Here is an 18,656-nt window from a genome sequence, read left to right as displayed (position 1 = left end):
ATAGTCTGCTTCATGGATTTACTTTCCTAATTGTATGCAAAATCTATGCTAGTAACTATTATATATTTTTGTCATGTTTCCATATGTAGTTAAGATGGATTCTGTGAATACTTTTTCCAGCAATTACTTTTTTGTATTTCCCATTTATTCTTCCCAGTGGGCTTTATAATTATTTTGTTAAGGGATCCAAATCTATTAGAACTTCAAATTATAAACCAATAGGAAGGGTTGATATCCTTATTAATCTTATTTAGGAATGCTGTTTCTCCAAGTATATTTAGATTTTCTATTTATCAGTAATATTTCATAATTTTCATTAAGTATCACATTTATTAAGATCACTCTTGTGTATTTTCTGATTTTGTGTGTATATAGTAATTTGTAAAAAGTGAATATTAACAACTAAGGATTTACATTTGTTCCTTTGTTGAATTTTATTTACTTAGAAAACAAAAACAATGAGTGTCTGAAAAATGTAAAAGATATATAAAGTACAAGATTTGTAAATGACATACCAGGTGATGGAGATATAACACAGTTTCCTACTAATTTATTTTCAGCAAGATCTCCTTTTATTTCAGTCTTTTTTAACAATGCTTCAAAGTGAAAGTGAAGAGGCACATCTGGAAAAATAACAGTACTTTCAATGATACCATTCTTTATAGATTCTAATATTAAGATTACTTTCTTAAACACATAAACTTAGAAAAATAAGCAAAAGCTTGAAATGTCAAAATTATCAGAAAAGGCAAAAGACTCTTTCCAAGCACACAGAGAGCAGTGTTTTGGAAATTACTGATTATATGCTCTAAATAAGCAAAAACTCTGATGATAAACAAGCTCATGAACCAAAATAATAGATAAGATGATCAAAAGTATTAGGATTAATAAGTAGTATTCATAGATGGAACAAATGCAGCCAAAGGTCTTGAATAAAACATAGAGCAAAATCTGGCGGACTCTAATTTTATTCCACCCCCCCCAAACACACACACTTGACAGTTGAAATAATGAAGTTTCTGAAAGATACATTATTATAATTACTGAGGGATAACCACTATAATTCAGATGCAACATTTTATAAAAATACCGAGGTTCACATTCCCTTAGTTTACTAGTATTATGAATCACAAAATACACTTTTACAAAGATGAAAACACATTTACAGACTAGTTCCCTTCCTTTAAATAGAGGTTTAATTCTATTCACTATATTTATATTCTGTATTCTTACAACCAAAAGAAAAGCTAAATAATAAAGTAGACATGCTGCACATTTATTAATTAAACATTCTTTTCCTCATAAAGAAAGTTAAAACCATCTTCAAAAGCATTTAATAAAGACACCTAAACTTCTTCCTAAGAAACAAATATTTTATAAAGCAGTTGATGTAAAGTTTTGCTACTGGAAACAAAAACCCTGATTACAAACACAGAAATCGGAGCAGACTGAGTCTGGATTTTAAACAAAGAAGTTCCTCTCTTTTAAATGCTGTTATTTAATAACAGATCCATACTCATGTGGAAAAAAAGCCAAAAAAACAAAACAGGTTCATGATTTTAACATGGAGTCTGTCCCAAGGGATAGAACAGAGGTAGGAAAGATTTCAATCCTAGCACTATAGACTATGACCATACAAAAACTACATAACAAAATGAAACTAAGAATACAAATTAAATATATTACTTAAACATTTTAGGAATCTAATGGTTCCCTATTACCAAAAAGTAAGTTTATTTCTCCAAAGAAATACCACCTATTTTCACAAAGAAAGTATCACCTCTTATGCCACTGTTGGTCATGAGTTGTGAGAAAACTACATAACTAGGGGAAGGCCCTTGTTGCATCCTGTACCTTTCTTAGCGCCCACCCTGTGACTTTGGGGCTTTTATAAAAATATTTCATAACACTTTAGAACACTGCTCAGTTTACATTTCAGTTGTCTTAAACTAGAATGCAAGTACCTTGAGGGAGGGATTTATTTGAATTAATACTCCTAATACCTACTTAGTACCTAGTTAGCAGTACATACTTCATTTTTATTAAATGAATGCAAGAAGAAATGAATAACCCTAATTAGTAAGTGGGGAAGTCAATCTTAACTTATTGGAGGGGACCTACGAGGATTAAAATGAAGGATAATTATACCAGTTCTCAGGGGTATATTATCAGAGAAACAAATATACCACAAGAAAATAGGCAGTAAGAGTAAAGGTTAGGAGTGTGACTCTGGAGTATGACTACTTCACACCAAATCTTGCCGCCATCATTTACTAGCTGTATAATCTTGAAATAGTAATTTAAAATCTCTTAGCTTCAATTTTCTTGTATGTAAGATAGAGAGGACAGCTATGTATTCTCACAGGGTTGTTGAAAGAAATTAAAAAAAATGTAATGTGCTTATAGGTATGCTAAGCCCAAATGTTGGCTGCATTATTACTGTTTCTATTATTAAGGTTTCCGCGAAGATGGAATAACATAGCTCCTTTCAGGAACTTACTTCCAATGTATTATGTAGCTAAGAAACCACTCAAATATTGGTTAAAAAAAAAAAAAGATTCAGGAATCAGGGTATAAGAAATAGTGCTTTGTAAACCCCTGGATGATTAAAACCAAAAGCTGAAAATGAAACACAAATGCCCATTTGAGATGTCTTCCCTTAAAGAGAAGAACCTGAAATAACCAGTGTGAAGAATGTTTCCTTTTTTACTCTAAATATTTACTTCAGTTCTATATGTAAACCACTGGAACAGTTCCAACAAAAATCAAGAACTAGAAACTTAGTGGCAGGTGGGGCTGTATGTGCCTCATTTACTCACTTATCGATTATAGACTTTCTTGAGGTTCAAAAATTGGCTCCACCTAAAAACAGGCAATTTTCTTCTCTTAGAGAAACTCATGCTGATTATAAACAGAGGAATATTATATGGCAGAGAAAACTCCATGCAGAACAATACATTAAAAAAAGAACACTGACTTCTTGAGAAACATTTCAACAGCATAGTCAAGTTATCAATAAAATTCTAAAAATTTAACCCTGAAAAGATCAAAAGCTAGTTATTTCCCAATATAAATCAAAATAGTTTCCCGGGAATTAAAGAATCAACTTGCAGAGATAGAACATTAACTCAGGATTAATTCCTCTATGAAAACTTTAATTCTAATATCCAGTGGCAAAATAATTGATATAATTTTAATTCTTTATATCCATAGACTTACATTTTACTATTGATATATTCATAGTTACTTAGAAATTTTTTATAAGTAGGCTTACCCGATGGCAATGATAGGACAGAATGGAAAGAAGAGTCCAATTCTGATACATGCTCTCTTAATATCTGAGATTTTGAATTGTGTTCACAGCTATTCCAAGTTGAAGCTGATTGCAAACAAGGCATTTGTGTCATATTTAAAGATGTTTCTTTTGAAGGCAAAGTCTGCAAGGGAAAAAAAGTACTTCATTTTTGCTTAAAAACTGAATCAATCAGAAAGGATATAATAGAGTACAGTATTTGAATGACACGAGAAAGTCCTAGTTTACCAAGTCACCTTGGAGAAAGAGCTTGAAAATGACAACGGGATATACTCTTTGTCATTTATTAAAAGTCATAAATATGATGGGATTTCACTAATCCCTTTTCAGTTTTTCAAAAGGAAGAGCAATGTCTGGGAAAATGGGTTGTTCCTTTACCTTACAAAATCACAATAAGGAAAAAGGAGTTTGAGGAATTTTGGGTTAAAAGACAATGGCTAGGGGGCACCTGGGTGGTTCAGTAAGATAAGCATCAGATTTCAGCTCAGGTCATGATCTCAAAGCTCATAGTTTAAGTTCTGCATCAGGCTCTGTGCTAATAGCTTCTGCTTCTGCTTCAGATTCTGTGTCTCCCTCTCTCTCTCTGCCCCTCCTGCACTCATACTCTGTCTGTCTCTGTCTCTCTCTCTCTCTCTCAAAAATAAACATTAAAAAAGTTAAAAAAAAAAGTCAATGGCTAGATTCCACATTAGTGAGAACTGTAAGTGATGGTGAGCAGGTGCTATGTTAGGATTAAGAATTGTGCATACTGTTTTCCTCATTGTAATTTGTTATAATCAATGAATGAAACTGGAGTCTCTCCCTTAAATTCCAATGCCAGGCAATATCTACACTAGAGTAACTGAAGTACTATGAGCACTGTCCAGTTTATATTAAGTAAAATTTGACTTAAAACATTGAAAAAATGTATAAAACACACAATATGTTACACGAGTTTGTGTTTACGAAAATAACGATTTGAGTCCAAGAATCTTAGGAAAACCATGTTGCTAAACCAAAAAAGTTATCTTACTATATTAAGAAACACATATTCTGTTTAAAACCTGGATTTTAATTTTTTTTCTGGTTATAAAATTAATAAACAAGCAAAGATTTATAAAATAGAGAAAATATTTTTAAAATAGAGCTCGCCTGTACTCCTTCCCTCAATCTTAATTAACCTCTGTTACTCCCTATAATAATAACATTTGGACTCTGTGTTTTTTAATGTAACTGATATTTAAAATGCTAATAAGTGAGATCTTTAGATGTTATTTTTAAACACTTTTATTTTATAAACTTACATGAGGTTTGTCAACTTCCTTGAGTTTGAGTTTCCTAGCTAACCTTGACATTTTCTATGCTTCCATAGCACCTTAGGCACATCTATCTCTACCACAGCACTCAACTAGACTTTTTCTGGACTACTATTAGCTCCTTGAAGGCTGGGTCTATAATTTCCCAGACCTGACACAGTCTCTGACATATGGTTGAAACCTGAATGCTAACCAACTGCATTTTATCTTATTTGCTTTAATAAAAATTCAGTGAATGCAAATTCTCAAATGCATGTATGCCTGAGACTATTTCATTGGGGAAAAAACAGTTCCTGTTAACATATGCTAAAATTTATCATGCAGTGACTTCTGTTTACCTTCCATTAGCCAAGACCTAGATAAGAGAGTCATACCTAGCCTCAAGGAAGGTTAAGAAATACAGTCATTCTAGGAGGTCAAGTAAATCGATGAGTTTTTATAAAAAGATATAACATGTTTATACATTATAATAATGTGAGTTATTTCCAAGATTTATTCTAATGAGGTTATATGCATATATTTATGGGAACAATTGCTGGTTTTTATCTTTATAAGATACACAGATACTTTGGACTCACTCTAGAATTATTTGTCCTTTCATGATGTACAGAAAGATATAAAATATCCTTGAAATTACAAAGAAAAAAGGGTGCTACTCTCCCTTTTCCTTATATGGATAGAGCATTATGAATAAAAGGTGATAAAATCTGAATATTTACCATATAATTAGTTCTCTCTTGCAATTTTTTCCAACTCCAGGAAACCCATTAGCCAATTTGAAACTATCCTAAATAATTTTGGAGACAAGTGAGGGGCATCTAGGAAAAGGCCTTTTTGTTCCCTGCAGAGAAAGTGAAGCCCGGGAGGCTGAAAAGAAATGGATGGAAAAATAAGAGAAAAACCAGGAGATTCTTGCCAATAAAAATTCAAATGTTTAGAGGGTGTGATCAACAGTACCATATGCTGCAGAAGATTCAAGCAAAACCAAGAAGTATCCACTAAACTTCTTAGCTTTAATAGTGAAAAATTTCATATATATAAAACTCCATAATTTATAGGGAAGGCATAAGATAAATTATTAGAAGGACACCTATACTTACCATCCTATTTTAAGAAACAGAACAATACCAAATATGACCTCTCCTCCTACCCCACCCTCACGAGCCGATTGCAGATACTCCTACTTTCCTCCCAATACCTGTGCTCTCTCTTTGTCTATTGTCGAACTACTGATTTTCAGCTAGGCATATTTCTCAAGCCTCTTTGAATCTAAAAAAATCACTAAATTCTAGCCAGGAGGCCATGAAGAGAAGTCCAACTTCTGGGAAGTGACCTTCAAGGTCCCTCGTTTCCTCCATTCTTTCATGTTACTCTTGAAACATAATGGTGGTGCTGAGCTACCACAACCATGTACATGAGGATAATCCTTAAAAGATGAAACAAAAGAGGAGTCTAGGTCCTTAGATAACCATGTAGAATGCAGTTGTCATACCTAGGATATTTTCAATCTGTTATAAGACAAAGAAATAAACTTGTATCATGTTTATGTCACTATGTAGGGTTTCTATCAAATGCAGCTGACCTTGTATCTTAATAAAATGTGCCTCTAAGGAGGTTAAGAACACGTTTTTCTCTTATTATTCCAGGAGTAATTGCTATTCTGAATTTTATTATTTCCTTGACTTCCTTTATAGCTTTCCCCCCATAAATACATGTAATTCTATATAACTTTTAAAATCTATATGCTTTGGGGTGCCAGGGTGGCTCAGTTAGGCGTCCAACTTCATCTCAGGTCATGATCTCATGGCTCATGGGTTCAAGCATCGAGTTGCTCTGTCTCTGTCTCTCAATAATAAATAAATGTAAAAAAAAAAAAAAAAGAAAAGAAATGGATTTGCTGGGTTAAAGAAACACATGAATGCACACATTCATTTTCACTAGATGATACGTTGTATCACAAAGTAGTTGTAACTAAATTTACACTCCAACAAGGCAGATAGATATTGGTTCTCACTGCATCAGATTCGTGCCAACATGCATAGTGTCAGACTTTATTTTTGCTAATCTCAGAGCATACAAATATTATCTCATGGTTTAAACTTGCATTGCTCTGTTTACTATTTAAGTTGACCACCTTTCCATTCCTAAAATTGGTCATTCACTTTTCCTTCTTTTGAGAAATACATGTTTTAATTATTTTTTCTTGGAATGCCTTTTTCTTATAGATTTTTAAAGTTTTCTCTACACACTCTAGAAAGTTACAAATCCTTTGATGGTTCTATTACTCCCTCTCTGAGCTTCTCTTTTCACTTTCTTTTGGTGTCTTTTGATCAACAGATGTTAAATATTTCCTTAATATAAACTTTGTACTTTCTATCTTTATGAGGAAATCTTTCCCTATCCTGAAATCAAAGATATTCTTCCACATTTTCCCCTGGTTTTAAGGTTTTGCCTTTGTAATTAGGTCTTTATTTGAAATTGATTTTTTTGTGCATAATGTAAATCCAATCTTAATTTTCTTTTTTTATATGGATCATCAATTTAACCGAAAACCTTTTATTGAACATCCTTTCACAATCAATCTACAATGCTATCTGTTATATATATCATATTCTATATGTGTGTGGTACTATTTCAGGATCTCTAATTTTTAAACCATTTGTGTCTATGTTAATAACCAATGTCTTAATTACTACATGACTAAGTCTTGACATATGACAGTACAAGTTTCTCCAACTTGTTCCCCAGGGGTGTCTTGGCTATTATTGGCTTTCACTCTTCTGCATAAATTTTAAAAAGAGTTTAATTGCTAGCAAAAAACTACAGAGCTCTTCTACATTGAGTTTGTAAATCAACTGGGAGATTTTTTTTATTTTGACATCATAACTAAAGGTCATCCAATCCATTAATATAAAACATTTCTTCATTTATTTAGGTTTTCTTTAATTTCTTTTAATAAAACTATAATTTTCTTCTCTAAAAATTCTTCACATATTTTGCTAGGAGTATTTCTAGGTACTTTATTTTTTCAATTGTAAAAGTAATTTTAAAATACAGTTGACTTTTCTACTTTGAACATATCCCACAATTTAACTATACTTTCTTTTTCTAATAATGTATTTGTATTTTCTTTTACTTTTCTATTATCCAAACTTATTATTTATAAATAGTGGACAGTTTAGTTTCTTTCACTCAACTGAAAAGTCTTTATTATTATTTAGGGAGTTCCAAACATGCTAGATGGGTTCATCAGTGCAGTGATGATTAAAAATGATCAAAGGAGATATTGTTTTATTCCATATTGTAAAAGAAATGCTTTTAATTTCACAGAATTAAGAATGATATGGATTAAGAGTAATTATGGGATTTTTCAAGGGGGTACATTCTTTGTAAGAATATATTCCGAGGTTGCCAAAAGTATTTTCTAATATATTAAGGTTGAATTTAACCATTTACATTTCTGTGAACCCACTGAAATTATTACACATTTTTGAATTTAATAACGTGGTGAATTAATGATATTAAGTGTTAAAAAATTGTTTTTTACATATATTTATTTTTTTGAGAGATAGAGACAGACAGAGCGTGAACAGGGGAGGGACAGAGAGAGAGGGAGACACAGAGTCCAAAGCAGGCTCCAGGTTCTGAGCTAGTGGTCAGCACAGAGCCTGACGCGGGGCTCGAACCCAGGAACCATGAGATCATAACCTGAGCTGTAGTCAGACACTCAACCGACTGAGCCACACAGGCGCCCCTAAAAAAGTTTTAAATGTCAAACTAACTTTGGATTATTCTTGAGGAAACTTGCTCAAGGGGTTTATCATTTTTTCAAAAAATCAGAAATTGGATTTACTTTCTACATTATATGTAGAAATTTATTGTTTATATATGTTTTAGTTTTCATTGACTCCTATCTTGATCTTTAGGTCTAATCAAATATTACATTTTCCTCCTCTGTTAACTTAAACTTATATATCCTTTTACTTTTTAGTGATTTCCCCAGAGATTATAATGTGCATTTTTAACTTTTTTTGCTTTTAGAGAATAATACAAATTACTCCTTTTACCATTTCCCTGAAAACAACAAGACATCAGAACACTTAAACTCCATTTACTGTCCTCTCTCTATATTATTGTTGTTGCCATTTTAATTCTATATATATTCAAAACACAATATATTACTACTAAAATTTGTATTACCCATATATTTACCTTTTCTGTTGTTCTTAGCTCTTTCCTACAATTCTGTAAACAGAAATTTCTGTTTACAGGATCATGTTTCTTCTTCCTTTGGTATTATTTATACTGTAAATTTGCTGTCAAATTCTCTCAGCTTTTGTTAATTCTCAGTGTTTATTATCTGAAACTTTTGTATATCACCACTTTCAAAGCACTTTTTGTGATTATAGAATTTTAAGTTGGTTTTAATTTTTTCTTTTGGCATTTTAAGGATACTTTCAATTTCACCTGGCTTCCATTCTTTCTGGTGAGTAGTTAAGTCTTGTTGCCCTGATTTAAAGATAATATGTGTTTTTTACCCTGACTTCTTTTGATGTTTTCTGTGTCTTCATTTTAGCAGGCTTGCCATTCTATGGATGTAATTTCTATGTATTTGCTCTTTTTGAGGTTCACAGAACTTCTGGAATCTAGAGGTTGATGTCTTTTTTTCTTAATTTGGCAAATACTACTTCTGCCCTAACTCATCTCTTCTTTCTTCTAGAGCATATATGGGTAGATTGTTTACACTGTCACTTTTAAAAAAAAATTCTTATCTGTGTTTCCCATTTCAGTATTTTATATTAATTTTAGTTTATTAATCTTGACTTCTCTAATTTATAATATAATTTGTACTTAAATTCATCTGGTGAGATATTAAATTTCACATGTATTTTCCAGTTTGAAATGTTCACAGGAGCCTCTTTTCAAAAAGTAGATTACAGGGGCACCTGGGTGGCTCAGTCGGTTGAGCGTCCGGCTTCAGCTCAGGTCATGATCTCACGGTTCATGGGTTCGAGCCCCGCGTCGGGCTCTGTGCTGACAGCTAGCTCAGAGCCTGGAGCCTGCTTCGGATTCTGTCTCTCTCTCTCTTTTTCTCTCTCTCTCTCTCTGACCCTCCCCTATTCCCACTGTCTCTGTCTCTCAAAAATAAAGAACATAAAAAAAAAAAAACAAAAAAAAACCCAAAAAGTAGATTACAATTATCTGGTGAAATACTCTGTTTATTTTTTCTACTTGTTCTCTTTGTTTTAAAACATATTGACATAGCCATTTTAAACTTCTGGGCAGCTAAATCCAATATCAGAATCACTTGATAGGCTGAGGCTATTGTCTGTTTTTCCTCTTGAAGACTAGTCATGGGGTCCCATCTATTGTAATACCCAGTGCCCGTTTAAGTGAATGCCAAATGGCTTTTTTTTTTTAATCAAAAGTCTCCATATGATGTAACCTTTCTAGTTCTCTCTCCCTACTGCTATGTAGATACAGTGCAGATTTCTCTCCTTTAACCTAATCTGAATGTGTCTGGGTTGCTCCCCCAGTATGGTTCATAGATCTGATTTGTCCTGGGCTCTTCAAGGTTTTCATCTAAGTGTTTGATGTATTTTATAAAATTTCTCCTGATTGTCCAGACTTTAAGATACTTAAATCTAAAGGGTATACTGAACTGCTTTTAAGGGGCTTTTATCATTTATGTTTTAAGTTTCTTGCTCTGTGCATCCCCAGTATTTAGCAAATGTTGAGGATAACAAGGTCAAAAAGGTTCTGAAGTGAAAACTGGCCATGTGACTTAGGCCTGCCGAACACCACCAACAGCATCATCTATGAGCATGTGCGCCAAGTTTGAAAATTCCTGCCAAAGCTCAGATAAAAGTGGCTGCATGAGCCAGCTCCCCAGGTGCTTCCTTCTCTGAAACACACATGTGTTAGACTTTCTCCTCTAACCTCTATATTTATTAATCTCTTTTCATATTTTCCAATTCTTTTTTCTCTACATGTTTCATTTTGTGTAATTTCATTCACATATACTCCCCAATACATAATTCTCTCTTTAGGTGTATCTATCTACTTAATCATATTACTAATTATCCAAATTTATTTTTCTTAGATATATTAAACTTACTTGATTTTACATTCTGTATATGGTAACTGCCACATTTGAAGTTTGCCAGCCTGGAAGATGAGCTTACCTATTTTGAAACCCAATTTTTGTCTTTTTAAATAAGTCACACCCAAAGCATAATTTCAGACTTTAAAGATATCAAAGGCCTAATTTGTTATTATAAATTCTATGCATATACTCTTTTCCATGTTTAATCAGAGCCCAAGGCAAACAAAGACAAACTCTTTTCATCTCTGTGCAGCAGAGTGGAGTACTAGTTCATCCATTAATAGAGTGAGTAGCCTTTGAAGGCCCTTGGCTTGATGCAGAATCTCTACAATATCTTCTCATATCTCCCAGGTTCTAGGCTTCAGCGCCAATCTATTAAGATTGGACTATTAAACAAAAATTTCTCTCTCTCTCCCTCTCCTTTCCTTGTTTCATTTTTAATACTGAGGACTTTCATTTTTCTAGTTAAGTTAACCATGCATTATATATCCTTTCCACTTTACATTTAAATATTTTTTACCCGGAGGCTTTCCTAAGAACTCTTCCACCACATTCCTGGAACCATGAGTTCTGCATTAGATCTAGCAATTCAAAGGTGACTGTGACCTTTAAAAAAATATTTCAATAAAATGTTTTTGTTGGTCACCATACTAAAGTAGGATGAAGAATGAAATAAGAACCCAGACACATTGCAGTATTTCTCTAGGAACCCACCATTTGAAAGAGATAAATACAAACACTTTCAAATGTATTGTGGAGGGAAAAGATTAAACAATAGTGAAAGGAGATATGCTATTTAAAAATAAATTTTGAAAGAGGAAGAGGTATTTCCATTTCTTTCCATGAATAAGTACAGCTATGTGACTTATATCAAACAACTGGACATCAAACAACTTGGACAATAGGCAGCAGATGATGGTTATACTTGAGAAAAGAAAACAAATGAGGTGATCCCATAAATCTGGCAGCTTCTTGCCATGCCAATTATTATGGAAAGCCTTCTTGAAACTATCCTATCTAAAAGAGGCTACCCTCTTCCCCAAACCTCTAGCTCCTTATTTCAGTCTACTGTTTTTCTCCAAAGCACATCATTAATTAAAATTTACATTTTATCTCTCCCCAAATTGAATCTAAGCTCCATAAAGTCAAGACCCCTTCTACTGTGTCCACCATGGTATCCCCAGTGCCTACATACTGTGTGGCACATGATGGGTAGTTAGTATATCTAGAATTAAAGAGAAGGAGAGAAAGGAGAAAGAAAAATAGGAAAAACATACTAAGCAGCTTATTTTAAATAGCTGTATATGCCTCTGTTATTGCACATGAACATCTATTTCCTTAACAGGATACCTTTCTAAATGCAAAGATTAGAAGTTCTGCACATATGAATAGGACTTGTCAAACGGCAGGCTTAATCTAAAGGAATCCTGCATCCCTCAAGAGTCATTCATGTTTAGCAGCTGCAAACACACCTGTACTAGGCCAGTATGAAATGGAAGCATGGGAGCATTCTAAGAACTGTAGTCATTTAAATTAAAGGAGTATGTTGCTTTTATAGGGTAACTTCAAGTTTACATAAAAGTCTGATGGGAAAATAACTGTTAAATTACTTTGGTTAAGGAACGAAATATCATTGTGATTACAAACTGTCTATATTAAAGAATCTCTAGTATACATAAATAAACTTAATAAAAAATACACAATGGTTTTGATTCAGATTGAGGAACTTTGGAACTCTAACTCAAAAACCAGGAGCTATAATAGAAAGCTTGATAAATTCACCAAATTAAAATTAAAAACCTCTCCAGGGGTTGGGGGAGGTAGGGAAATTAAAGTGAAAAGAGTAAAGAACACACAGGGAAAAATAATTAGCAAGTGATAACAAAGAGCAAATTTCTCTAATATATATTAAATATATGAGAAAAATATGTAAAAATAAAATATAATTTTTCTAATATATATGAAGAATGCCTACAAATCAATAAAAAGGCAACAAATATTCAAAAGAAAAGTGGGCAACAGATATAATCACTTCACAAAGGAAACTAAATGTTTCTTAAACATATGCAAAAATGATTAGTCTCATATTAAAATAATTTAAGTTGAAACTATACCATGACACCATATTTTCTACCTACAAAATTGGCAAAAAAAAAAAGGCCAAAAATATAAAATTTTACTGTTACAAACATATGAAGAAATAGGCATATAAATTACTGGTGGGAATGTAGACTGGTTCATCTCCATATGGAATGCAACTTGACAATCAAAAAATCAAAAAACAAAAACAAATGATACATTTATAAACATACATACTCTTTCCCTAGCAATTAAACTTCTGGGAATCTTTCTAGTAGATATACTTAGGAACATATGACTTGAACTCTCTCAATCTGATAAGAATGTAAGAAATATCCACTGCTAACATTATAGTCAGTGATAAAAGACTAAAAACTTGCCACTTAAGATGAAAAACAAAACCAGGATGTCCTTGTTTTCTTCACCTTCACTACTGATATTCAATATTATACTGGAAGTTCAGCCAAAGCAATTAGGCAAGATAAAGAAATAAAAGAGATAACATTTTGAAAGGAAGAAATAAAATCATCTCTATTTGCAGATGAAAGTTCCTCAATACAAAAGAACCCATAAGCCCACAATAAAGCCACTATAGCTATGAAAGGAATTCAGCAAAATTACAAGGTTCAAGATCAACAAACAAAACTCAGTTGCATTTCTATACATCAGCAATGAACAATCCAATAAAGGAAAGAAAACAACTGCATTTATAACAGTGTCCAAAAAAAAAAATAGCTTGAAATAAATTGAACCACAGGATTACAAGACCTGTACAATGAAAACTGTACAACACTACTGAAAGAAATTAAAGAGAACTTAAATGGAAAGACATCCTATGTGCATGGATTGGAAGACATTATTAAGACGATAATATTGTCAATGTGAATTATAGGTTCAACAAATCCCTATCAAAATACCAACAGCCTCCATAATTTCTGGCTTTGAAAATCAGAAGGGTTTCATTCTGGAAGCTTTGAAAAGCCATACGGGATATCTCAGGAGAGCCAGAGGGCTATAGGAAACCAAGACTGATAAAAAATACACACAATAAACTCACTTTCTCCAAGAACCACTACAGAGGCAGCAGTTTGAAAAGCTTCTGGGCCATATGTGAAGGACATCTATTGACTAATTTCAGGGTGGGTAATACAGACACAGGGATCTGCAGGGACTCTCTACAAGATTGAAGTACTGCTTGCAGGTACCATTTTTCTTGCCCGTTTTCTTCTTAGCTGCCCAAAGGTGACTTGTGCCATTTCAGACATTCTCCATTTTCCTTGCTAGCACTGCTTTCCCTGCCCCAGTGTTCCCATGCAGATCGGCCATCTCAACCCACCCACCCCAGCAGGCAACCAACCACACAAAGCAGCTCTTACCCTGCCACATCCAGTGGGCAGCACTAGCTAACAATGGCACCTAAAAAGTGGCACCTGCCCCAGCATATCTAGTAGGAAGCCTCAGCTAGGACAGACACTCTTTCAAAATAGCTTCTGCCTAGGGCCAAAGCTGCCCACCAATGTACCCAAAGCACTTATACCCTAGGCACGACAGGACAGCATAGACACATAGGACAACCCTGGATCAAGTGGTTCTGTTGACTATGAGAGATTAGGGCTTCTGGGCCCAACAGAATGCCTTCTACATCAGACTATTCCTTCTAGATCAATAGAGCTGACATACCTAATACATATAAATAAACATAAAGACTCAGACAAAATGTGAAGACAGAGAAATAGGTTTAAAATGAGAGAACAAGACAAAACTTCAGAAAATAAATAAATGAAATGGAGATAAACAATCACATCTGACAAAGATTTCAAAGATTTCAAAGCAATGTTTATAAAGATGTTCACCAAACTCAAGAATGGATGAAAAAAGTGAGAATTTCCAGAAGAAACTAAAAAAAAAAAAAAAAGACCTGAAAAACATAATAACTGAAATGAAAATTACACTAGAGCGAATTAACAAACAGATTAGTGGATACAGAAGAACAGATCAGCAACCTGAAAAAAGGATAGTGGAAATCATTTAAGCTGAACAGCAAGAAGAAAAAAATAATTAAAAAAAAAGATAATTGAAGGGACCTCTAGGACAACGTCAAGCATACTAACATTCAAATTATATGAAGTCCAAAAGGAGGAGAGAGAAAGGGGCAAAAAAAATAATCTGAAGAAATGGTAGCTCAATACTATTCCTTAAGTGGGGGAAGGAAACAGACACACTGACCCAAGAACCAAAGAGAGCCCCAAACAATATGAACTCTAAGAGTTCCACATCAAGACACATAATTAAAACGGTAAAAATGAAAGAGAGATAATCTAAAAAGCAAAAACAGAAAAACAACTAGTTACATACAAGGGAATATCATAAGACCATCAGTTGGTTTTTCAGCAGAAATTCTGCAGGCCAAAAGGGTGTACTCTGCTATACTTATAATGCTTAAAGGAAGCAAAAACAAAAGAAACACAAAAAACTCCATACAACTAACAATACTTTATCCATCAAGACTATCATTCAGAATTGAAGAAGAAATAAAGAGAACAAAAAAGGAACAGAGAAGAACTACAAAAACAACCAGAAAACAATTAATAAAATAGCAGTTAAGTTCAAGCTATCAATAATTACTTTAAATTGAAATGGATTAAATCTTCTAAGCAAAGACATAGACAGAGTAACTTGATGGATTAACAACAAAAAAAGATCCATTTATTACTGCCTACAGAGACTCTCTTTAAACCTAAAGACACATATAGACTTAAAGTGAAGGGATGGGAAAAAAATTCCATGTGAAAATGAAAAGAAAGCTGGAGTGGCAATTCTTATATCAGACAATAGAGATTTTCAAAGATACTAATAAGAGACAAAGAAGGGAATTATATAGTGGAGGGATCAATCCAACAAAATGATATAAGACCTGTAAGCACAGATGCACTCAACAAAGAAACACCTAAATATATAAAGCAAATATAAATAGTAACTAAGGGGGAAGTTGATAGTAATACAATAGTAGGGCAATACCATCCTTACATAGATGGACAGATCCTCTAGACAGAAAGTCAATATTGACACTGACCCAAATGGTATATTAGATCAGATGGACTATGTACACACACACACACACACACACACACACACACACACACACACAAACACACCACTCTCCAAAAACAGCAGAACACACATTCCTTTCAAGGACATATGGAACATTCTCCAGGATAGATCACACGTTATACCACAAGTCTCAATAAATATAAGAAGAATAAAATTCTATTAAGCATCTGTTCCAATGACAATGGTATGAATACAGAAATAAATTACCAAAAAAAAAAAAAAGGGAAAAAACACAAATATATGGAGGCTAAACAACATTCTACAAAACAACCAGTGGTTCAACAAAAAAATCAAACAGAAAATCAAAAGACACCTCGAGACAACTGAAATGAAAACACAACACTCCAAAGTCACCAAGAAATAGCAAAAGCAGTTACAGAAGGGAAGTTTACAGAGATGGAGGGCTACTTCAAGAAAAAAGAAAAAAAGAAAATAAAGGAACTGGAAAGTAAAAATCAGAGTTAATAGAAATAAATAAAGATCAGAGCAGCAATAAATGAAATAAGGAATAAAATACAAAAATCAAACAAACAGAAAATGTATCTGAAACCAGATGTTTCTTTGACAAGTCAGAATTGATAAACTTTAGCAACACTCATCAAGGAGAGAGAGGACTCAAAATCAGAAATGGAAGAGAAGTTAAAACTAACACTAGAGAAACACAAAGGATTATATGAGACTACTACAAACAATTATGCCAACAAATTGTGCCAATGAATTGGACAACCTAGAAGAAATGAAAAAAATTCCTAAAAACATAAAATCTTCCCAGACTAATCAGAAAGAAATAGAAAATCTATACAGGTCAATTATTACTAATGAAATTGAATCAGTAATCAAGAAACTTCAAACAAACAAAAGTCCTGGACCAGACAACTTCACAGGTAAATTTTACCAAATATTTAAAGAGTTAATATCTATTCTTCTTAAACAATTTCAAAAAATTGAAGAGGAAAGAATGCCTTCAAGCTCATTCAATGAGGCCAGCATCACCCTGATACCAAAACCAGACAAAGACACTTCAAGAACAATGCAGGTCAATATCCCTGATGAACACAGATATGAAAGTCTGAACAAAATAGTAGCAAACCAAATTCAGCAATATATCAAAAGGATCATAAATTATGATCAAGTAGGATTTATTCCAGAGATGAAAAAGTGGTTCAATATCCACAAATCAATGTAATACACCGCATTAACAAAATTAAGGGTAAAAAGCATATGGGGGTCCTGGGTGGCTCAGTTGGTTAAGTGCCCGTCCAACTCTTGATTTCAACTCAGGTCAGGATTTCATGATTCGTTAGTTTAAGCCCCATGCCAGACTCAATGCTAACAGCACAGAGCCTGCTTGGGACACACTCTCTCTCTCTCTCTCAATAAATAAACTATAGTAATCAAAACAGTATAGTGCTGGCACAAAAAAGATACATATAAATCAAGGAACAGAACAGAGGGCTCAAACCACATTTATATGATCAATTAATCTATGACAAAGGAAGCAAGAATATACAGTGTAGAAAAGAATATACAGTGTAGTTTCTTCAACAAATGATGTTAGGAAAGTTGAGTAAGTCATGCAAAAGAATGAAACAACCATCTTCTTACACCATATACAAAAGTAAACTCAAAGTAGGTTAATAAAGACTTATGTGTAAAATCTGAAACCATAAAGCACATAAAAGAAAACATAGATGATAGAGTCTTGCACAGTGGTTTAGCAAATTTTTTTTTAATCTGTCTCTTTGGGCAAGGGCAACAAAGCACAAATAAACATGCAGTACTACATCAAACTAAAAAGTTTTGGCATAACAAAGAAAACTAACAAAATAGAAAGGCAATCTGTTGAATGGGAGAAAATATTTGCAAGTGATATATTTGATAAGGGGTTAATATCCAAAATATATAAAGAACTCATATAGCTCAACACAAAAAATCAAATAATCTGATTTAAAAATGGGCAGAGAATCCAAACAGATAGTTTCCCAAAGACACCACACAGATGGCCAACAGATCAAGAAAAAGGTATTTGACATCACTCATCATCAGGGAAATGCAAATCAAAACCAAAATGGGATATCAATCCCACATCAACTAGAATGGCTAATACAAAACAGACAGTACACAAGTAGTGTTGGTCAGGATTTGGAGAAAAGGGAACCCTCGTGCACTGTGAATGTCAACTGGAGCAGGTATTATGGAAACTAGAGCAGATGTTCTTAAAAATTAAAAATAGAAATACTATACAATCCAGCAATTCTGCTTTTGGGTATTTATCTGAGGGAAACAAAAATACTAATTTGAAAAGATATGCACCTGCATGGTTCATTATAGAACTGTTTTTTTTAAAAATAGTTTATTGTCAAATTGGTTTCCATACAACACCCAGTGCTCTTCCCCATAAGTGCCCTCCTCCATCACCACCACCTCTTTCCCCCCTCCCCCTCCCCCTTCAACCCTCAGTTCATTTTCACTATTCAATAGTCTCCCAAGTTTTGCATCCCTCTTTCTCCCCAACTCTCTCCCCCTTCCTCTCCCTATGGTCCTCTGTTAGGTTTCTCCTGTTAGACCTATGAGTGCAAACATATGGTATCTGTCTTTCTCTGCCTGACTTATTTCGCTTAGCATGACACCCTCAAGGTCCATCCACTTTCCTACAAATGGCCAGATTTCATTCTTTCTCATTGCCATGTAATACTCCATTGTGTATATATACCACATCTTCTTGATCCACTCATCAGGTGATGGACATTTA

At 33.5% G+C, this 18,656-nt stretch overlaps 1 protein-coding gene across 2 annotated transcripts in view; it reads right to left on the bottom strand.

Moving 5' to 3' along the window:
- Window positions 1–18,656, bottom strand: part of KANSL1L (KAT8 regulatory NSL complex subunit 1 like) — a 129,938-nt gene that overhangs the window by 18,405 nt on the left and 92,877 nt on the right. For both annotated transcript variants that reach the window (XM_029933929.1, XM_029933930.1), the window contains exons 7-8: window positions 3,275–3,437; window positions 516–623 (exon numbers count right to left, since the gene is read on the bottom strand). In XM_029933929.1, coding sequence (XP_029789789.1) covers window positions 516–623; window positions 3,275–3,437 — 271 coding nt within the window. The remainder of the gene's footprint in view (window positions 1–515; window positions 624–3,274; window positions 3,438–18,656) is intronic.

The sequence above is a fragment of the Suricata suricatta genome, chromosome 3 (assembly GCF_006229205.1).
Source record: "Suricata suricatta isolate VVHF042 chromosome 3, meerkat_22Aug2017_6uvM2_HiC, whole genome shotgun sequence".
Taxonomy (NCBI): domain Eukaryota; kingdom Metazoa; phylum Chordata; class Mammalia; order Carnivora; family Herpestidae; genus Suricata; species Suricata suricatta.
Note: the sequence above shows the minus strand (reverse complement) of the source record. Positions and strands in the feature narration are given on the sequence as shown.